We start from the raw sequence: 23,631 nt of genomic DNA, 5'->3' as shown, positions 1-23,631 counted from the left end.
TACCATCACAGCCACGTAGTAAAGGACCTGCTGAGCTGGCGCTGTTAAGACTTTGACAAGTGAACCAAGTCACGCAAGTAGTAACCAATAAGACCGAGATATCGTTTCCCAAGAGACTCGTGTATACTAAATATTTGCGTAATTAATGACTAATTTAAACTAAAGAATGAATCCATATTTTGAGTTTCATTTAAGAAAGTAAATTTGTGCATAAAAAATATAAAAGGTGAACTTTGGTGATTAAAACGCTTAGACGATGGAAAAGACAAGAATTGATATGGAATGATATTGTTGGGGGTTAGATTTCACCGACCTCACTCCCATGCATATAAAAGAAAGCACACCCTTTCCATTAATATACTAATGTCAACCCACAAGTCTACTCAAACTCTAATCCTTTAGTAGAATGAGCCTAGGTTTCCTTATTAAGAGTCAATCCTTTGAACTCTTAACAACAAACCCGCTTTATGAACTAGGGTTTAAGACAACCAATGGGTCAAGCTCCATTCCTAGACACAAGCTCCATTAAGCATCTTGTTTCATTTCTAGGTTTCAAAAGATATTTTCCTATACCCAATGAACCAAGTATCATGCAATGGGTGATCAAACCAAGCAAGCATTAAGCAAGGAAACAAGAATACTAGCATTTAATGGAATAGGCATATAATATATTTAAAGCATTTGCCAAATACAAGAGAGTTTAGGGGTTACATCTACCTACAACAAAATGGGTTTAGCTCTCCATTGTCATGGAGAGCCCAAACTTACAAAATGGAAGATGGAAGAAGATGAAGATACAAGGAGGAGGAAGGGATAATTCCCACAAGTCCTAGCACACCTCCAAGCTCTCAAAGAGTGAAAAATCACGTCCCAAACTCCAAAGATAGTTTTCCCTCGAGAATCCAAAAGAAATAGGTTAAATTTTGTCACATCAGCACAAGTGCCGCTCAGCGTCCAAAAAATGCGAGCCAATCAGCGCTCAACGCTGGATTCTGGCACTCAACGCTAAAAAATGCGAGAAGAATGGCGCTCAACCTTGAATCTGACGTTGAGCGTTGAAAATGCGAGAGGAATGAGGCTCAGCCTTGAATTCTGCTACATTCATATCTTCAATTTTGGCTTTTTTCTTCTTTCTTCTCTGGTTGACAACTTCTTTGACTTGAGATAAAAGCTTCCTATCATTAAATTGGACACAAAAATGGGGATTAGTGGTATAATTATATTTATGTAACCCATATTGTATTTATTCACAAAAGCAAAGTAAAAGTGAGGGTTAAGTGGGTTAAAAGCTCAAGAGGAATTGATTTTGTTAGCAAAAGATAGCCAAGATAATGGTAAAAATCTACATTATCAACTCCCCCAAACTTAAAAACCTTGCTTGTCCTCAAGCAAAAAGGTAACTTGGCCTAGATGAACAACACAATTGCAATGAGCTAGCAACTCAAGAGAACATAGTTAAACAACCAAAACAGATGTTAATTGTGCTTGCTCTTATTTGAAAGCACATGTGTTTCATTAGCAAGGCAAGCTAAAGCTATGGTGCTCACAAAACAAAAGCTTCACAAGTGCATGCAAAATTTTATAAGGGATCAACAATCATGGCAAAATGTTTCCTTGATCAATGGGAACCACTTCTCACAAGAACAAGTGTTTCACTCAAGCCCACTGGTGTATGGATATAAACAACATTCTCTCCACCATTACAATGTCATGCAATTTAATTTTGTTTTTTGTTCAAAATGGCTAAAACTTTCACAAGCATGCTATCATCACAAGGGCTTTTATGGCTTGTATCGTGATTAGGCTAAGAAGAAAATTTGGTTTTTCAAGATAACAAAAGTACCTTGAGCTAAGAGAGCAACTAATCTAATCATGAAAGTATTTTTCTCCCTTCTCCATTGAACAAATGAAACCAATTACCAACTTGCTTGCACCAACTTTTATTCTTTGTATCAATTTTTTTTTTGATGAATTGAATCAAAGACTTTACAAATTTTCTCATGCTCCCATATATCAACAATAATTCCCCCAAACTTGAACCACACTCATGACTAACAATTATTTGCTCTCTCAAGCGCAAAGTAAGGTAGTCAAAATCTTCACTATGCTCAAGGTTCAAGGAATGACACATTTTGTCTTTAAGGCTCAAAGAAGACTCAAAGAGTTTGCACAAGAAATCAACTTGCAAAGGATTGGCTCAATTATATAACAGGAAAAAGAAAGATGGCCTTGATCATCTATAGCATGCAAGTAAATGATTAGCAAATGAACTCAAGCAAAAATCAATTATAAGTTCATAGTGATGACATTCACACAAATCAACTCTGGGGCACAACCTCTCACAGGGTATTTTGGGTTCCACAATTGTCAACAAATGCCAAAATCATTGATCACAATTAAAATCAAACATCACTATATCAAAATGAGAACAACCACAAGCTTATGCTCACAAGCAAATTCAACATCATTTCATAACAAGCACAAAAGATGATCATCAAAAGTACCAAGTCAATGCAAGATATTAGTTCACCAACCAAGCTACAGAATTCAACAACTATCAAATGAAAGTTAAAACTGAAATTTAAAATGAAATCTAAAAGCATAATTGAAAATCAGAACTATTCACAAAACAAGTCCTGCAAAAGAGAGTCATCTCTCAGCTCCCAGCATCTCATGAGACGCTATACTCGCTTTTGGCGGAAGAATCATCATCGGACCCTTCCTCTTCATCACCGGGCTCCTCCTCATCATTAGGCTCCTCATCATCAGCTACAGCAGAGGAAGTCGTTCCTCCTCCTCTAGAAGGGTTGGCCTGGTCCCTAGGCCATGCGACTCTAGCCTCGACTTCTTCAGCAAATAAAAGATGCAGCTCAGAAATGCAGCTCACAGCCCCAGCAGAGGACCACACAGCTCACAACCCCAGCAGAGGACCACTGGCTAACACTATAGTGTAGTAACAAAAGAATATGGTCCTGAATTTGACTCAACCAACACATTTTCACCGGACATAACATGGCAAAATCAAAAGAAAAGTTTGGTAGAACAACATCACACGTGAATGAAAAACTAAGCAGTGCATATCACACACAACAGCGGCGTAACAGCCCCATCTCAACAGCAACACATAATTCACAGTAAAAAAAAAACTTAACAGGAAAAGACAACACATACACCCCTAATCTAATCTAGACCAAACAACATGATATTGGAATGAAAATTAAAGAAACAACCACTAATCCAACTGAAAAATAAAACTCATTATACTTTGAGCTAGATGCAAATGTGAGGAGTGTCGAGAGTTCAAGGAATTTGAGGGGTAGAGCGACGGCAAAAGACCCTGGCTCGTTTCAATTAGCAAAAGATTGTGGCTGTGAGAGGAGTAGCGTCTAGTGAGGGAAATTGAATGGTGGTTTGTGGTGTTAGTGGTTGGCAATGATGGCTCGAGATTTTTGGTGGAGAGGTGGGCGAAAATCGTGTGCACGAGTGGTGGTGGGTTGCAACACAAGTGTGGTTCGAACGTGTTGTATTGGTTCGTGTAGTGATTGAAAGTGAGAAAGGTTAGAGGTGAGCGCGGGTTCTGGTTTGCGAACTGAATGGGGAAAGCAAGTGAGGCAGGGCTGAGCGGTAGTAAGCGTTGGGAGAGGCACATTTGGGGAAAAAATGTAAATTTAAGGATTTGAGTTTGAGAGATTGGAATTGGGAGATGGGTTAGGGTTTGAATTTGAAAGGGATTGGGAAAAAAGGAGTTAGAGCTCAACATTGGGAGAGTGAAACCAAAGGCTGTAAAATTGGGCCCAAAAACATTGCACACAAGTCTAAATGAGCCAAAGTTGCTGCCCGAACTGGCGCTGAGCGCCCCCAACCAACGCTTAGCGTTGTATCAGTAAAAACAGGATTTTCTGGTTTTCTGGTGTGGCGCTGAGCGCCCAAAATCGGCGCTAAGCGCTAAAGCTGTAGAGGTGTATTTTCCCCACTGAGGCTGAGCGCCAGAAATCAAGTCTGAGCACTGAAACTGTAGAGTTTTGATTTCTATGCTTTTTCTCTCAACCTTTGAACCTTGACACTCAACACTTATGCAAACATGTATTCAAAGAAAAATCAAGCTAAGACTAACTTAAAATACACCTTAAAACCACACTAACAACATCAAAAGGTTGATGCACACATGACTTAAAACAAAGAGAAAAACATGCTCAACTTGACATCAATTTTCACAAACACACCAAATTTCTCAAAAATACTTAAAGCAACAAAATGAAATAAGAGAAAAGGTTGAGAATGCTGGGTTGCCTCCCAGGAAGCGCTTGTTTAACGTCACGAGCCTGATAGGTACGACGCTTAAGTTTGGTTGGTGCTTTTGGTGTGCTGCTTCCCAACCTCACACTTATACAACTTCAATTGATCACTAGTCACCAATTTAGTCCTTCTAGAATAAGGAGCTTCAATTTCAATCCTTTCATCAACTTTGATGTCTCTAATAACCCACAACCTTGACCATTTTGACTTGAATCTTCTAGGAGAAATCTTCAAATTTTCCTTTCTCATCACAATTGGTTGGCCAAGTCTAAGCTTATTAGTTCCCATCAAAGAGTGGTGGTGGACTCGAACATCATCTTTCTCTTCCTTCTTTTCATTCACTTTCGCAGAGAAACAATTGGAGCACTTTTCAAGCAACTTTGAAGCTTGTCAAGGTCTACTAGTCACAGATAAGACTTCATTGACGACCTTAAGACTAGTTTGTTCATTAGTTGATTCTTGCACAGCTTCAAGAACATTGAATGTCACCTCCTCATCTTGGTCTTTCAATTTTAGCGTTTCATCATCCACATTGATAACAACCTTTGTTATCTTCATGAATGGCCTCCCAAGAATGAGTGGTACCCCTTCATCTTTCTCCATTTCCATCACCACAAAATCAATTGGGAATTTAAGGTTATCTATTTGCACCACCACATCTTCCACCACGCCATAGGGGTATTTGACGGAGCTGTCTGCTAGCTGCAAGGTCATCCTTGTTGGCTTGGCTTCGAGACCACCAATCATTTTAAGCATAGATAGGGGCATCAGATTAATGCTAGCCCCTAAGTCAACAAGATCTTTCCCCATATCTTGATTTCCAATGGTGTAGGGGATGGTGAAATTACCCAAATCCTTGAATTTTGGAGGAAGATTTTTCTGAATAATGGCACTACAATTCCCTTGCACTTCAATGGTTTCCTCTTCTATGTATTTCTTCTTTTTGCCAAGGAATTCCTTCATGAACTTTGCATAAGAAGGTATTTGTTGTAGTGCTTCAAAAAACGGGATCTTGATCTCAAGTTGCTTGAATATGTCTTTGAACCAAGCTAATTGTTTCTCCTTCTCTTTTCTTGAAGGATTTTGAGGATAGGGAAGGGGTTTCACAACAACTTTGTCTTTTTGTCTTTTCTCTTCACTTTTATTCTCTTCTTCTTCCACGACAATCTCTTCATCAATTTCTTCCTCCTGAATCTCTTCTTCATTCTTTTTCTTTTCTCTAGCCTTCACCTTTTCTTTAGAACCTAGCCCAACCTCCTTTCCGCTTCTAGTGAGATGGCCTTACATTGCTCTTTGGGGTTGGCTTCGGTGTTGGCGAAAAAAGAACTTCCTCGTTGATCAGCCAATTGCTTGGCTAATTGCCCCACTTGCACCTCCAAGTTTTTTATTGATGTATCAGTGTTCCTTTGATTTTGAATTGACATTTGCAAGAACTGCTGCATCATGTCCTCAAGCTTTGAGGTTCTGTCAGTCAAAGAGGGATGGTGATAACTTGGTTGAGTTAGGGGTCTATTAGAGGGTCCTGATTGACCCATGTTCTGGTGAGGCCTCCATCCTTGATTGAAATTTCCTTGATGGCCTTGATTACTCATATAGCTAACTTCCTCCTGAGATGTTCTTTGCATGGCACATTGTCCATTAGAATGGTTTTCCCCACACAATTCATAGCCTTGCCCTTGTTGATGTTGAGTTAGAGACACATCTTGAGGAAGTTGAGAAAGTTTCTTCATGAGAGCTTCAAGTTGTTGAGTCATGATTTTGTTTTGAGCTAGCAAGGCATCTTGGGATTGAAGCTCTAAGACACCTTTCTTTTGCAAATGGGTTCTCTCATTATAAGCGTCATTTTCACTAGCTGCCATGTTCTCTACCAACTCGTAGGCTTCCTCCGGTGTCTTCCACTTGATATTTCCTCTAGCTGAAGCATCCAACATAAGCTTTGTTTGCGATCTAAGCCCTGCCAAGGAAAATGTAATTTGTGTACGTTGATCGAACCCATGAACGGGAGTTTTCCTTAGCATTCCTTTAAATCTATCCCATGTTTGACCCAAGGACTCATCAAGATCTTGTTGGAATGCAGATATCTCTTGCTTTCTCTTGTTGACTTTGGACTGGGGGAAGTATTTGTTCAAGAACTTGGCCACCACATCATCCTAGTCATTTAAGCTATTCTGTGGGAAGGAGTTTAGCCAAGCTTTAGCATTTCCCACCAATGAGAAAGGGAATAGACTTAGGCGGATGGCCTCATTTGGCACTTGATGGATCTTCACTATATTGCATATCTCTAAGAAGGTGGCCAGATGCGTGTATGGATTCTCATGAGCCAATCCATTAAACTGATTACTTTGCACCAAGTGGATTAGAGCTGGCTTCATCTCCATATTAGAGGCATTCACTGTTGGTCGAGCAATACTGTTGAAATTAATGGACCCTGTGAACGCAACATAGTCTTCCAAAGTGCGTCTTTCATGCCCTCTACCATCCCCATGAGGGTTTTCAGCCATATCTTCTTCTGGATAAGAATCAAGATTCTGAGAAGTAGACGGAAGAGTGTCTGAAGTAGAAAAGTGATGGACAACTTGTTGTGCTTGAGCTTGTCTTTTCCTTGTGGAACTATTATTTCTGCGGGCAGTTTTCTCTATCTCAGGATCGATAAGGAGTGGTTCTGAAGATGCAGTCCTCCTTGTACGGATCCAACCCTGCATAAACTATAGAGCAACAACAAAGACAAGCTCAAACTACAAGTTAGCCCAAATAATGTATGTATATAAGTAAACAAAAATAGTAAATATGAACAAAAGAATTAAGTCCAAATAAGTAAAAAATCACACAATAGTCTAGTATTAGACACGGGTCCCTAGCAACGGCGCCAAAAACTTGTTAAAACTTTGGCAAGTGTACCAAGTCGCGCAAGTAGTAACTGGTAAGACCGAGATATCGTTTCCCAAGAGACTCGTGTATACTAAATATTTGTGTAATTAGTGACTAATTTAAACTAAAGAATGAATCCATATTTTGAGTTTCATTTAAGAAAGTAAATTTGTGCATAAAAAATATAAAAGGTGAACTTTGGCGGTTAAAACGCTTAGACGATGGAAAAGACAAGAATTGATATGGAATGATATTGTTGGGGGTTAGATTTCACCGACCTCACTCCTATGCATATAAAAGAAAGCACACCCTTTCCATTAATATACTAATGTCAACCCACAAGTCTACTCAAACTCTAATCCCTTAATAGAATGAGCCTAGGTTTCCTTATTAAGAGTCAATCCATTGAACCTTTAACAAACAAACCCGCTTTATGAACTAGGGTTTAAGACAACCAATGGGTCAAGCTTCATTCCTAGACACAAGCTCCATTAGGAATCTTGTTTCATTTCTAGGTTTCAAAAGATATTTTCCTATACCCAATGAACCAAGTATCATGCAATGGGTGATCAAACCAAGCAAGCATTAAGCAAGGAAACAAGAATACTAGCATTTAATGGAATAGGCATATAATATATTCAAAGCATTTGCCAAATACAAGAGAGTTTAGGGGTTACATCTACCTACAACAAAATGGGTTTAGCTCTCCATTGTCATGGAGAGCCCAAACTTACAAAATGGAAGATGGAAGAAGATGAAGATACAAGGAGGAGGAAGGGATAGTTCCCACAAGCCCTAGCACACCTCCAAGCTCTCAAAGAGTGAAAAATCACGTCCCAAACTGCCAAAGATAGTTTTCCCTCGAGAATCCAGAAGAAATAGGTTAAATTTTGCCACATCAGCACAGGTGCCGCTCAGTGTCGTCCTCACACCGCTCAACGTCCAAAAAATGCGAGCCAATCAGCGTTCAACGCTGGACTTTGGCGCTCAGCGCTCAAAATGCGAGAAGAATGGCGCTCAGCCTTGAATTCTGGCGCTGAGCGTTGGAAAATGCGAGAGGATTGAGGCTCAGCCTTGATTTTTGGCACTCAGCCTTGAATTCTGCTACATTCATATCTTCAATTTTGGCTTTTTTCTTCTTTCTTCTCTGGTTGACAACTTCTTTGACTTGAGATAAAAGCTTCCTATCATTAAATTGGACACAAAAATGGGGATTAGTGGTATAATTATATCTATGTAACCCATATGGTATTTATTCACAAAAGCAAAGTAAAAGTGAGGATTAAGTGGGTTAAAAGCTCAAGAGGAATTGATTTTGTTAGCAAAAGATAGCCAAGATAATGGTAAAAATCTACATTATCAGGCGCTTGGCGGCAGACCCCGTTCCGCCAGGCGGTACATGTCTTATGTTACCGTAATCGAATGCTTCCCATTCAATCCCCAAGATTCATACACATAGGTAAACATTCGTAATATAACACGTCTCATAATTTCACATTTTACACATGAACAATTCTAGAGAATCCAATCAATCACAAAATTCATATAATTCTATGATTACATTATCACTCAACATGATCACGCCTATTATTAAAAATAATAATAAAACCAAATAACACACAATTGGCATACATAGGACTTAAACTCAAGTCCTCTCACAGAATTAAATACTCTCAACCACTTGAGCTAGTACTTTTCCACGTCATATATGTCAGAATTAAATGCCATAAAGGCTTCCACTATCTGCTTTTATTAATTAATTATTTATTTATTTAATTTTCATGGGTCTTACAGTCAGGCTCGGGTTGCCTTGGCAAATTGGATGTAGCTCAGGTTTGAGTGAACCAATATAAAAATCTTGTGCTCCAATCTTTTCTCTAACCCTTCTCTCTTGGATAATCATTTAAAGTTTAAAGAACTTGAATCTAAACCATCTTTTTCATATTCTTGAGTGTTTTGGTGGCATCTGCAGCATTGAGCATGTTTGCATAATCAATTAGAATTTGTCTTGACTGTTCTTTTTCATTATTCTTGCTCCAAATCGTAAATCTGCATTTCTATATTTTTTCCAGTATTTTAGTTGGCTATTTTTTTGTTTCAATCGATTGATTATAGCAGAACAAAATATGTTTAGTAAAATCAATCGACTAACTTTGTTTTTGATCGGTTGAAAATATATTGTCCAGAGGTTTTTGCATCCAAAATTTGTGATTGAATTGATTCAATTAAAGATAGTTTTTAACCTTTAAAGATTGTCTAAATTTTTTAACTAGCCAATTCAACCCTCCATTCTTGGTATTTCAACCATTTCAAAACTTAAACAGTCTAATTTAATCTAGTATTTTGTAATTATATTCTAAATATAATGACTTGCTTTAATGGTGGTCAATTGTAATAACAGTGACCCATCGAGACTCTTTGTTTTCTTTTTTCCCCATCGAGACCCTTTGTAAATCATTTCGTAATGAGTTATTGCAAAGAGGAGATTTAATAAAGGTAAAGTAATGTTATGGTCTCAAGAGAAACACAAAGGACCTTTAAAAATATGATTTTATTTTTTAATTTCAAAATATTAACTTTTTGGAAAGAAGAAAAGGTGAGGAAGTGTGTGATAGAAGCATCGGAAATAAAAGTCATGTATTATTAAGAGAGATTTTGAGACCTATATAATTTAAACAAAATTTAGCATATTTTATTAAATTAAGGAGGTTTTAAAAACCTCCATAGAATAACAGAATAGCGTCCCTTATTTAATTAATTTTTTGTAGTGTATTTACTTATTGGCTAATATGAGATTTAGATACTTGAATTATTTTAACTTATATTTTCACTTCTTTATGGATTTTGTTATCATTAAAGCCTATTTAATAACACCATTGTCTGATGAAGTTTTGTAGTATTTGGTTTTAACAATGGACTTCTTTTTATTTGAATTTTAATAAAGTGATGACAATTTTATTTTAAAAGTAATTATTTCAAATAAGATTATTCATTTAGCTATAAAACTTATTTAGGAAAACGAAAAATTAAGGTGTTACAATCTTAACAATTACCTTACCATCAATCTTGTTATGTACATACATAATAGAGTTGGGCAAAATGTAATGAACTGCACTTAACCATTAAAAACTGCACTAAATTAAAAAATAGTTCGTCTGAACTACATTGAACTGAAAAACAGTTCAAACGAATTGAACTGAACTATTTTTTTCTAACAAATTGAATTGAACAACATTGCACTATAATATGAACTAAACTGTTTTACGAACTATATATTTTTTGAACTGCACTGCACTATTTTTGAATTGAACTACACTATTTTTGAACTAAACTCCATTAATTTTGAACTGAAATGTACTATTTTTGTACCAAAATATACTTCATCATTTAAATTGTTAATAAATTATTACATCAATTTAAATTATTGAATTTTTTTCTTCAAATTTTTAATTTTTTTTAATAAACTTAAAAAGTGTATTAGTAACAAATTAAGTTAAAGTATTTTCTATAATATTTATTCATGTACAATAGTTTTAAATTAACCTCTATTTATTTAATTTTACATTTTATTTTCTTAAAAGTTTATAATATCCACTTTATCCTTTACCATTATTTTAAAATTGAATTTTAATATTTTAAAATTAAAAATATATTTATACTAAAAATATTGTTATTATGCATATTTTTTCATAAATAAATATTACAAAAATTAAATACCGGTAAATATCTATATTCCTTAATAGGTATTTGATCTTTCTATATATGAAAAATATCTATTAAGAAATTATCTTCTTAGATTGATTTTAATATTTTATAAAAATAGTTTTTAATTCTGAATAAAAATACCCGAAGTATTAAAAAAAAATTGTCAATTTCATATTGAGTTAAAAGACAAACTTTCTCATGATTTGAATAGAGAAAAAAGTGTGTAAGATTGGACTATGAATTACTGTACCTACTTTTTTTCATTGTAATTGATGGAGTGTGTATAATACAACATTTTATACTAATATTTAATCAAATTTATTTCTTTAGTCATATTGAATTAATTATTATAAAATATTTTTAATTAAAAAAGACTTAATCGTGTTAAATTGATGGTTACTTTTTTTTCAAGGACCACTACATATAGACATGGACATTTTCCATTTTCATTAATATTTCCATAAAATTGACTACCTCCATGGTTTTTCATAATATTTATCTAAGTATCTTTCTAACTCGTCCATATTTAGGATGTCCACTAATTGAATTTTTTTGTCCATAATATATAATAACATAAAAAACAAAATCAGTGAAGGTGTTAAAAAAACCTCGACATTATAAAATAAAATATTAAAAGGTCCACAAACATCAATACATAAAGTTCATTATTTCTTGTAGCATAATTTTTTAATATTTGTTTAGTTTGACTTGTATTCTTTTAATATAATTAAAACATATATTTTAGTAATAAAAATCCAATTTAAGTAAAATTTCATTTTTCATTAACATGTTATCCTTTCTTCGGATATCGTACCTAAAATTTTTGGTACGCAAAATTACCATTATATCCCGGCACACTTACTACTAATAACATATTTAATCAAAATTGAAACAAAATAAATTATATATTAAAACAAAATACATCTATAATAATACATATCTTTAAATATAGAAAAAAAGTTGTTTTCATACTTAAAATTAAAGGTTAACTAATGATTTTAGTCCTTAAATTTTGACTCAAAATTGAAATTCATCCATGTCCGAAATTTTGATGTATTTTGGTACCTAAACTTTAAAAATGAACGAATACAATCATTTTAACTTAATTACATTAACTTTTTTTACTTGTCGAACGTATTTCATGTTAGTATTTAAGTTATTTACACTGTTTGACACATTCCTGATTCAATATCATCTAGGAGATGCATTCGAAACTTAAAAAAAAGGTGAACATAATTGGGTTAAAAGAACTATATTTATTCATGTTTAAAGTTTAGGGACCAAAATGTATCGAAGTTTCGGATTGGAACAAATTCTAATTTTGGGTCAAAATTCAGGCAATAAAAACATACTTAACCCAAAAATTAAATACTAATTCATTTACATATAAACTAAATTCCTAGCATATCCATGTACATAAACACCATCCCAAACTTACATGACTTTAATGTCCAAGATCAATTTGTATTTCTCAATGACCTATGTTCTTACCTTCACTCTCTTGTTCATGTATGTATAAAGAAACCTTTTAGTTGCTCCTATGATCTTTATTGAAAGGAATCCGTACAAAATATATAACATATGAATAGTGGCTCCAAAATCAAGCATGCTTTTTTTCTTTTATACCTTTTAATCAAACTTTTTCTATTATACTTTTTTCTTTCCTCGTATTAAAAGTTGTTTGAGTTAGTGCCTGCTAGCTGTTTGCAATTCTACTCTTACTTTAATCATTGTATTTTATTTTTCTTATATTTCTAATGTTGTCATGTTAAATTATTTCAGAGCATCTCCTGATTCTTTGATGATATTAAATCTTTATGTATGATCCTAAAATAACTCTTTTCAATTTTGAAGTGTAATACAAGAATAAGCAATTGGGTGATGAACCAAACGTAGTATTGCTTGTATGTATTGCTTCTCTTAGTCTCATATCTGAATGCTCCTTTTCTTTGCTTTATCAGTGCAAACGGGAACTATATGCCTCTAAGAACCGCAGAAACTGAAAAAAAGGTCTTTCTTCAAGTAGAAGAATAGTTACCAGTGGCACTCTTCAACTCTGATCCCTTATCTTGTGTTTGCGTCATCAGAATAATCTGAAGCTGCTTTTGCAACTGTGCTTTTATTTGGTGGTTACAATCAATGATTCTACACACGTTGTCCTTTTCAGCCTGGAGTTCCAACCTTCTCATTTCAGCAGCAGTAATTTCAGAATTGCATGAGTTGCCACTGTTACTTTTAAGTTCCATGAAAGAGGACTTCAACTGAAAAAAACCAGAAACACATGCCAATCCAAAAACTCAGTAATTTCATATCAACTCACATCACAAAGGAACAAGAAAAGAAAAGGGAAAGAAGAAAATATACAAGATATTGATATGTTTGAATAAAATTTGATGAAGAGCATTGACGTAACATCCAAATATAAAGTACTTAAACTTATTAAAATTAACAAGCAAACAAACTGTCTAATAATCAAGCAATATGATCAAGAAAGCACTCACTAAGATCACATCATGAATTTTTTTTTCTAAATTCATGCAAATTCTTACCAAGAGAAACTGCTAATTGCTTTCATTTCAATTTTATACATAACATGTAATTACCAGGTTCACTCTATTCCTCAAACTCTCAACTTCCATTCTACAATTCACCACAAACCTCTCTGCAATTTCCTTGAATTTCCTCATTTCTATCCTCTTGGCCTCGTAAAATCTCTCTCTCGTGTCGCGCAATTCCTCGAGCTCCTCCACCTCGTTCTGCAACGACCTAAAACGAGGCCAATTAATCAACGATTTCAGGTTTTGAATACGCACGTGGCTACCTGAGTTGCAGTGAAAGTGAATCGTGCTTGGCTTCGAGGTTCTCGATTTGACATTTGAGAGCGAGAAGCTTGAAATTCTGAGACGCGATTTTGTGATCGAGCCAGGAGCACCTCTGTTCTGAGGCCCTGATGTTTGCGAGCTTCGAAGCCAAAGCTCGGGACTTGTCGGCTTGCGACTCCTTCTCGGCCTGCATTGTAGGAAATGAAGATTCAGATCTTGGCATGGTTGTGGGGAAATTGAAGGGGAAAATAGTGAAAATGTGGCGGTGAATCGAATTGGACCTGGAGAAGAGAGAGGCGTTGGATTCGAGTACAGTCCATCTGGTGGAGACGCTCGTGGAATGCGGAGGAAAACGCCATTGATACTGCAAGCAAACAATGACAGTGAAGTAAAGGTGGTAGAGTGGTGGTGGGAAATCACTGTTGCGATGCCAGAAATCAATGAATACAAACGAAACAGATTCTCACTTGCACTGGAATTCTGAAGAACGGAAAAAAAAAACAAAAACTAATGCTGAAAACAGACGCCATAAATATATATATATATATATATATATATATATATATATATATGATTTATGTTAATATAATTTAATTGATATTATATATTATTTGTAAATGTGATAGTAGAACAACATTTTGTCAATTGAGTATTTTTTTTATATTTAAAAAAAATTCAAATTTGTATATTTGTCCTATGACAATTGTATTATGCCGTAAAAAGAATAGTATGATAAAAATAATTATATATAAATTAATTTAATTTTACACCATATTTTTATTTTATAAATATATTTTTCATTTTATGAGATAGCTAATTTTAAATAAAAACCTTTTTTAGAAAAATAGAAAGCATTTTTCTCTCTTAAGCAAAGCTTTTCGGCTAACAATATATAACTATCAAATTAGCTTTTAATTTTAGTTTTGCCTTGAAAGTATATTTTAATAAAGAATAAGTGACAACAACCGATTGTAAATTTTATCGTTTTATCTCAAGTTAGTTTATTTGCTAAGTTTTTATCTTTTTCTAAAAGTTAAGACTTAATAGAAATCATAATGGATTTAGGAAACTAATCATATTATAATAGTAATAGAGTATATTATGTAAGATTTATAATGTCTAAAATATATTAATTGGAACTAATATAACAAATAAATGTTACAAGTAATTAATGCTGATTGAGAACAATTATAATATATTATCCAATTGGTAAAAGTATATTTTTTTTAATATAGGTGTTGAGGCATCAAGAAATATTAAGCAGATCGAAGAATGTAAATGACATGCTGACATGTAAAAAGGTAGAGAAGTGAGCTTGAACAAAAGAACAATGTGGAAATCATCGAAAGAAGTTTGATAAAAATGAAAGATATATAAGGTAGTTGAATCGAAGTGGAGGAAAGTGTCGAATGGAAGGAGACTGATATTAAGACTAAGTTCGAGATGGAAGTTACATATAATAACCATAGCAAAACATGGAATGAATAAATACATGTGACATGGTGAGGGCAGTTCCCGAAACATTTAATCCAATTTTAATGTTTTTCTTTAAAGGTGAGTATAGACCGGATTTTTTAATAATTATTCTATATTCGATAAAATAGATCGGATTTATAACCTAAATCTAGTTGATCTAGTTAAAATGAATATGGACAGATAAATTAATTTGAATTTGTTTTCAATTCAATTTAAATTGGATTAAAACTATATTGAATCCACTTTGTTAATGGTCCACTATTAAGTTCACTATATATGGGTTTAACTGACTCTGCTTGACTTTTGACCTAGGCTAATTCAACTTGATCCCTCTGTTTATGCTGATTTTGCTTGACCTTCAGCAAGAGTTGGTACGGAGACTAACCTTTGGTCGAGATCGACTTGAGCTGACCTTTGGTTAGGATTGCCTACGGTTGATCTTTATTCAAGGTTGACATTGGCAGACATTTGTTCGAGACTAACTTAAGCCGACTCAACCAACTTTCGATCGGGGCCACTTGTTCGACCTTTGGCCAAGCTGACTCGGTCAATCGTCGATTGAGCATAATCGGCCAACCTTCGACCAGACTGACTCAATTAACTATCAATCGGGCTAACTTGAGAGTACTTTATTGTGTGAAAGGACTTTGGTTCGAGTTCTATGTATGCCAATTTGTAGTCTTGTTATTGTACCTTTTGAGAGGAGAGTATTGAGAGAATACCTAAGGCTAATTGTGGGAGCACTAAGAGAATTTGTGTTGGGCAAGAAGAAGAGATATAACATTACAATTTTTGGCAAGGGAAATTCCAGGTTAGGGGAGCTGAACTCGAAATTGTAGGTTTTTGATAATCTTGCATGATTGTGATGAGTTTGTGCCATGAATTTTATGATGTATATGAGATTAAATTAAGGGTTTGGGTGTTTTGGTATTGCTTTATTGAAAATCTTACCCCAGAGATATGAATATGATGGCTTTATACACTATATATATTGGTTATGGTTCCAATCTCGATGTTGTTGGAGATTATATATTGTGTTTACAAATGGCCATATGTTGTGCATTGTTTCAAGTGATTGGTATGTGTTGGAGTGTGATTTGGGTACATTTGCTGTTGTTGCGTGCGTAAAATAGTGCCAGAGTCTGCAATTCTCGCTCAAGCGAGCCAAGCTCGCCTAGGCGAGATTTGTAGAGACTCGATTACAAGTTTTGCTCGAGCGTCTCGCTCGGGCGGAGGATCCTAATCTTGGGCGACAGGTCATCTCACTTAGGCGAGTGTGCCTCGCCTAAGCGAGAAATCGTGAGGATTTTTATGTTCTGCGTCAGTCTCTCGCTCAGGCGGAGAGTTTGTTTTGAGTGATTGAGTTTCTCGCTCAGGTGAGCCTCACTCGCCTAAGCGAGACATCGTGGTGTGTTGGGTGCTTGAGTGACTCATCGCTCAGGCGAGGTACGTAGTTCTGGGCGAGGGATGGTCTCGCCCAAGCGAGAAGGAGCTCGCTTAGGTGAGATTTCGTGGCTGTTGCAGTTATACTTGCTCGTTTGGGGTGAGGTAACCTAGCCTAAGCGAGTTAGGCGTGGTGGCTTAGGCAAGAGGTTCAAGCTAAGCGAAGGATGGAACAATTGCTCATCTTAAGGCAATCAGTTATGCTGGAATGGTTTTGGTGAGTGTTGACTTGTGAGGTGGGGTCTACAAGGCTTCTAGGATATCTCATAGGTGGGCTTGCTGGTGTTCCTTGAGTTGTGGCTCGGAACGTATCCCTTGAGTTGTGGCTCAGGATAGGGGTTAAGCACGTGGCATTCTATGGGTTGTGGCCCGGGATGACTTCCCTTGAGTTGTGGCTCGAGATAGCGAATGAACACGAGGAACTCTTGAGTTGTGGCTCGGGTTGGCGAGTGTAGCCAGTGTGAGTATGCTGGTTGTGGCCAGTACGGATGGGTCCAGATGGATTGCCCTCCTTAGTACAATAGCTGACGAGTTTGGTAGTCTTAGGACGTTACAAACTATGTTCGTATTGGGAATTCCACTTGGCGTTATGGTGTGTGATCCGTAGCATGGTTTCCCCCACACGTGCTCTATCGGTTATGGTCGATAGGTGTGGCAGCAAGACGTCTTAAGGTACTCACTAGAAGATGTAGAACACTGCTAGCATGGTTGTGGCCATGTGGAAGGAAAGGAATGAGTTTCCTTGATGTGCATTGATATCACATAATTGTGGCCATGAGGAAGGAAAGGATGTATGATGTTGGTGTGTTTAGTTATATTTGATTTATAAATATGTATATGTTTATTATATTAGCTCACCCTATCTGCTTTTGTTTGGCGATGATCGTGTACGCGATACACATGAGCAGATGACATGGATGTAGGTGGTTCTGGTGGAGCTTAGTCATGGAGAAGGGATAGCTCGGGTTTCTTTATGCATTATTATTTTGGTTTTGGAAATAAATTGTAAAAATTTGAGGGATTCTCTTATATTATTTCCAGATATTATAATTTATGGTTTTGCTTTATTATTGAACGATAATAAAAGTTTTAAATTTCTCGCGCTTTGGGAAATGAGGTGTTATTAATTGCAGTATGTTTAAATTGTATTTCTTTATTTTATTAAAAATCCGTAATATCCAGTTGGGATGTTACAATATTCCTTTTGTAAGTTTATTTAGATTTCATTTTAAAAATTTATAATTTTTTTCTAAATATTCATCGATATAAACTGTATGTATTTTTTAAACGAATATTCGGCACGTAACAGGACGGGTAATAGGTTGAATTTTCTGTTGAGGGTAGGGTAGCGAGTAAGCACTATTTGTGTCGGACCTGACCCATTGTCATCTCTAGTCGAGGCTGACTCAAGCTGATCTTCAACTGCCTTCGTTCAATTTAGATGCTCATTAATTTTGGATTTTCAAAATACAAAAAATGATCTGATCTAAATACAATTAAGTGAATTGGGATTTGGATTTTCAAAATCTAAAAAGTAATCCAATTCAAATCTAATTAAGAAGATTGGATTTAAAATCTAAATATATGAATTTGGATTTAGGATAAATTCATACTTAAAAGAATACAAATATAAATTATTATATATTTAAATATCAAAATTTGAATCTTTTATAGCTTTGACGTGTAATTAGAATGCGTCCTCTTATAATATTTTAATACATTTTAGTCCTCAAACTTAAAGAAAGAATGAACGTAGTTCTTTTTAACTCAATTATGTTAAACTTTTGTGATGTATAAAATGCGTTTCATTTCATTTTAGCATTGAAATTGTTTACATCGTTTGATATGTTTCGGTTTCAATGTTAGATAGGAAACTTTTGACACGTAAAAAAAAAACTTCACGAAATTGAGTAAAATAACTATATCCATTCATCTTCAAAATTTGAAAATCAAAATATATCAAAATTTTGGATAGAAATAAATTCAAATTTTTTGTCAAAATAACTAAAAACGTATTAACCCTATAAAAAAATATATTAACTCTAGAAGATAAATAAAACCATTCATTTTGTAAGGTTTTAGTAGTTTTCAGAATTGAACTCACCTAAATTTGGTGCATATTTATGAGATATATATTGATATAATATCTACCTAAAAACTAAGAAAACTAACTACTAAGGATATTACCCTAACACCCCAGTCTGTTTAGCTGACACATATCCATTTCTTTGGTTTTATTGTCTTTTTGTGGGATGAAGTTTTTGTTTATTAGTGTTGAACGTTGTTGTTTGAAAAGTATTGCTTTACCCTTTGTTTGTGTTTTGTGAATGAAATTCATTTGTTTGGGTTTTTTGTCTTTTCTCAACATTTTGTAATGGCGGCAACACTGCATCTGATTTGACTAGCTTTCATTTCGAAGACAAAAACTTGGCTTGGAAGGAACTTTGTTTGATAACGAAGCAACTGTGTTAAGCAACTTTTGTTCTTTCTTTGTGGTTCTTTCTTGCTTTTGGATGTCAAGCCCTACTCCAAGTATTCCTTTTGTTGTTCTGTGTTGTATTATTGTTGGGTAATGGTTGAATGTTATGAAAACTTTTTTTTTCTGATTATATATTTGTGGTTCAGAAGTTGGATTCATTTTTTTTTTCAGTTTATTTTATTTTCATTATGAACTGTGATCCATTTGTTTGCAATTTTAGTTTATAAGAACATGAAAGTTGATAGATTATGTGTTTGTTTTAGTTTCATGTTATTTTAGTTGTTCATAGTTTTATTTTTGTAGATCTTTTTTGTTTTTGTTTCTGAATCCGTACTCCAGTTGATATTTATGTTCTTGCATCCGCCATTTTTGTTTTTGTCGTTTTGGTTTTTAGTAGATCCATTTTTTTAATGTATTTAACATTGTTTGTTTTTGTTTTATGTTATTTTTAGTCATTTGTAGTTTTGTTTTTGTGGTTGTTTTTTGTTTATGTTTCTAAATTCCTACTACAGTTGTTTGTTGTTGTTTTGTGCCTTTTGTATGGTTGCTATTATTACACTGTGAAGTTTTGATGTGCGTTTTTGTTTTCAAATTTTTTGTTGTTGTTGTTGTAGGAAGTGCAATGGCGAAGAAGCTGGATATGATTAAAGATATCAATCGTAAAAGGAAGACCTTAAAGTTGGGAGTTAGAGTTGTTGATCATTGGTATGTTCAGTCTCGTGATTCAAATCTTCAGTTGGAGATGATTTTGATGGATGAAAATGTAAGTATTTCATAAGTAAATCGCTAAATTTTTTTTATCCAATTTTTTATTTTTAATTTGTTATGTTGATAATTTTTTGTAGGCGGACAAGATACATTGCATTGTTTGAAGGGAAGAATTTGATGTATGAGATAGTAAGTTGATCGAGGGAGAAACATATATCATGCACAATTTCAAGATACTGAAAAATGAAGGGCAGTACAAAATATGTGAGCATCCTTTCACGTTATTATTTATTGGTGCCACTTCTGTGAAGTCCCAACCTATTCCTCAAGTTCCAATGAAAGTTTTTGCTTTTAAAATATAAAGGGATTGTAGCTGGGAATTTTATTCTGGATTTGCTTATAGGTATCAGAAATATGTTTACTGTTGTATTTTAAACAAAATTTTCATATAAAATTGATGCTAACCCTATTTTGTGTAAACTGTGGCATTGAGATTTGATTGGTGTGGTTAAGAATGTGAGAATTAAGCCTCAGTTCAAAAATGATGACTCAAAGAATGTTGTGTTTATTTGATGGACCTAAGGTACTTCAAAATAATTGGACTAGATATATTTCATATTAGTATTTTATATAATTGAACTTTAAAATTTGATGTTTTGTAGTGGTGCTGCAATTTGTTGTACATTGTGGGATATTAGCATAAATGTAATTTTATGTTAAATGAATATAGTGAAATATGTTCTTTAAAGTAAAAGTAAATGTTTAAATGACATTGAAGAAAACCTTTGGCAATAGTATAAATTAATCGCTTGATAACATATTTGTAAATAGTAAACAAATCTTAAATAGATATACATGATTGAGATTAAAATAAATTACATTTAAGGAGGAGTCTTAAAAGACAAAGATACATATAGTCTTGCAAAAAGCAATCTAACAAAATGTACTTAAACGATTACCAAGGTTAAATATATAACACATTCTTAATGGAAATTAAGTGATTAAAACATGAATAGTGCTTGAACGGTTTTTGTCTACCCCACACTTCACTTTGTTTCAAGCTTTCAATCTATTATCAACGCAAAACTGCTTCCACCCATGAGTTAAATAGCATTCTAGACGCGATCTTTGACACCATCTTATTGAACATGACCATAAACCATTGTTTGCATTGCTGAGGTTATGCATTTTGCGCTTCTTTACCAAGGCTACTACAGTAAATTGGGCATCAAAGTACTGGAAATCACATTTGGAATGTGTCATATAATGTATAAGTTCATGTAACAAAATAAATAAAAAAGTATTATACTTACCAATGATGAACATCGAATATCATATTCAGTTAAGGTTTTTTCTGTTGAGAAGTAAAATGGACTTTCATCATCATTGCTTTCAACTGGTACACTAAAGTTGTCACTTGAGGGTTTCATGTAACTTATTCCATTACCAGCCAAGTCAAAAATCCTTATTAAGAATTTGTAATCTCCAGCAACATATTAGAACATATAATATGATGTTTGCTTTTAAATCACCCGGTGCCAAAGTTGATAACAGCTACAACAATGGTCATGGTCCACCCAACCTAAGAATCCAAGGCCAAACTTGCCATAGAATAGGTAGTTTGCTCCCACCTGCAAGGCAAATGCCTAAGTTCGCTCAGCTATAATTATGATACTGAAAATGAAACACACAATAGAATCCAATCATTAAGGTATGTTAAGGTAAACTGTTTTTATATTTAGCATTGTGATATTTGTATGCTGATATTAATTCATATTCTATCATTTTTCATCAATGACAACAAAATTGATGTAGATATTGTAAACAAGTTGACAAAAATGTTAGATGAATTCAATGTTCATGCAAAATCATTTCGAGTTGCTAGAGATCGTTATAGAGAACAACCCTTTTATGACCTTAAATTCAGGCTTATTGCAGATAGGACTAAGGATGGAAGGTTATACAATATACCTAACATTTCTAAAGTAACAACACTAATAGTTGGCGATGTTGATAGTGTTTCTCTAAGAGATATCATAATGGAAAATATAAGTGGAAAATTGCAAAGAATTAATGAATTGCACATGAGCTACCTAGGATACCAATATCCTCTACTATTCCCAATACGGGGAAGATGATTATAGGCATGATGTTAGTCATCGAGTGACAAGTACTTCAAACAAAAAAAGAGAAATCGCCTAGCGATAAGAGAATTGTTATGTTTTAGGATTCAGAGTAGGGAATTAGAAACACATACACTTCTAAGATCTAAGAGATTGTTCCTACAATTTGTTGTTGACGGATATACTACGATAAAATCTGAAAGGTTATCATTCATAAGAAACAACCAATCAAAGCTTAGAGTGGACAAGTATGATAACCTCGTCCAAGAAATATCCAGTACACAAGAAGAAGGATCTACGAAAGGCAAAAGAGTTGTACTACCTTCTACTTTTATTGGTGGCACATGATTTATGGAACAACTTTATTTTGATCGAATGACAATTTGCAGTCATGCTGGTTTCCTAAATTTGTTTGTAACGTTTACATGCAATCCAAAGTGGCCTGAAATACAAAGATTGCTATCACAACAAAATTTAGCTGCATCTGATAGACCATACTTAATTGCAAGGATTTTCCGAATCAAATTTGATCATCTTCTAACTGACCTTATGAAGAATCATTTGTTGGGCAGGGTGATCGCATGTAAATCTTTGTATTCCTATTATTGCATTACGAAATAATTATTTTTGTGTGTTGTCATACTAACTTGAATCATTGTACAATGTAGACATGTATACTATCGAATTCGAAAAGCTCATCTACTACTATTTTTGCACCACAATGAAAAATATCCAACTGCAAATGACATTGATAGAGTAATATCGACTGAAATACCATGCCCAATACAAAATCTGAAACTACATCAATGTGTGAATGAACATATGATTCATGGTCCTTGTGGAGTAGTAAATAAATTCCTTCCTTGCATAAAGAATGGTAAATGCTCACAATTTTTTCCTAAAAAATTTCAGAGTAGTACAACTATTTCAAAAGATGGATTCACACAATATCGTAGAAGAGATAATGGAGTGTGTGTTGTGAAGAATCATGTTTCTTTAGACAATCGTTCTGTGGTTCCATATAATCCAAAATTGTTACTTAAATATCAAGGTCATATAAATGTTGAATGGTGCAACAGAAGTACTTCAATCAAGTACTTATTCAAATACATCAACAAGGGTTATGACAAAATTACAGCTGCTATAGTTAATAATACCAATGAATGTTCTGTTTTAGAACAGCCACCAGATGAAATTAAACAATATCTTGATTGAAGATATACATCACCATCTGAGGCATGTTGGAGAATCTTTTCATTTCTGATTTATGGCAGAAATCCAGCTATTGAAAGATTATTTTTCCATCTTTCTAGAAAGCAATAAGTGTACTTTAATGATGATGAATATATTGACGACATCATAGAAAAACCAACTATTGCAGAATCAATGTTCACAAGTTGGATGGAATGTAATAAAAAGTATAAAGTTGCTAGAACTTTGACATACCCAAAGATTGTGTCAAAGTTTGTCTATGTAAAGAAAGACAGATGTTGGAAACCCAAGAAAATAGGAAACACAATTGGAAGACTTATTTGGGTACCACCATCAACAGGTGAACTTTTCTATCTAAGGAGAATGTTAACTGTTGTCAAAGGTCCACTGTGTTATGAACATATCAGGACGGTAGACAACATATTGTATCCTACCTTTAGAGAAGCATGTGAATATTTAGGATTTTTAGCAGATGATACGAAATACGTAGAAGTTATCA

The 23,631-nt window shown here is 34.3% G+C and overlaps 2 protein-coding genes across 3 annotated transcripts; both read right to left on the bottom strand.

Annotated features, from left to right (window-relative positions):
• Positions 1-4,686: 4,686 nt before the first annotated feature.
• Positions 4,687-6,314, bottom strand: LOC114175242. The gene is made up of 2 exons (XM_028060012.1): positions 5,582-6,314; positions 4,687-5,540 (listed from the first exon to the last, which is right to left on the bottom strand). Exons 1-2 carry the CDS (start codon positions 6,312-6,314, stop codon positions 4,687-4,689), a joined length of 1,587 nt encoding a protein of 528 aa, XP_027915813.1.
• Positions 6,315-12,251: 5,937 nt separating this feature from the next.
• LOC114179311 lies at positions 12,252-14,216 on the bottom strand. Of its 2 annotated transcripts, XM_028065604.1 has the most exons (5): positions 14,159-14,216; positions 13,973-14,055; positions 13,691-13,878; positions 13,473-13,635; positions 12,252-13,130 (listed from the first exon to the last, which is right to left on the bottom strand). In XM_028065604.1, the coding sequence occupies exons 2-5, from the start codon at positions 14,048-14,050 to the stop codon at positions 12,888-12,890; spliced, it is 672 nt and encodes a 223-aa protein (XP_027921405.1). In that variant the 5' UTR covers positions 14,051-14,055; positions 14,159-14,216; the 3' UTR covers positions 12,252-12,887. The 2 variants fall into 2 exon arrangements, with proteins under 2 accessions (XP_027921405.1, XP_027921404.1); XM_028065603.1 differs by having other exon boundaries at positions 13,973-14,208.
• Between the last annotated feature and the right edge of the window lie 9,415 nt (positions 14,217-23,631).

The sequence above is a fragment of the Vigna unguiculata genome, chromosome 3 (genome assembly GCF_004118075.2).
Source record: "Vigna unguiculata cultivar IT97K-499-35 chromosome 3, ASM411807v1, whole genome shotgun sequence".
In the NCBI taxonomy this organism is placed as follows: Eukaryota; Viridiplantae; Streptophyta; class Magnoliopsida; order Fabales; family Fabaceae; genus Vigna; species Vigna unguiculata.
This window is presented reverse-complemented; position numbering and strand designations above follow the sequence as displayed.

Bases quoted from the DNA above. Each gene is read 5' to 3' on its own strand.
- LOC114175242 (XM_028060012.1), bottom strand. From the start codon at position 6,314: ATGCTAAGGAAAACTCCCGTTCATGGGTTCGATCAACGTACACAAATT. The intron at 5,541-5,581 runs GTAAGGCCATCT...AGGTTGGGCTAG, and splicing joins AGCCAACCCCAAAGAGCAAT to GTTCTAAAGAAAAGGTGAAG.
- LOC114179311 (XM_028065604.1), bottom strand. From the start codon at position 14,050: ATGGCGTTTTCCTCCGCATTCCACGAGCGTCTCCACCAGATGGACTGT. The intron at 13,636-13,690 runs GTAGCCACGTGC...GCCTCGTTTTAG, and splicing joins TCACTTTCACTGCAACTCAG to GTCGTTGCAGAACGAGGTGG. The intron at 13,131-13,472 runs GTAATTACATGT...GGTTTTTTTCAG, and splicing joins TGAGGAATAGAGTGAACCTG to TTGAAGTCCTCTTTCATGGA.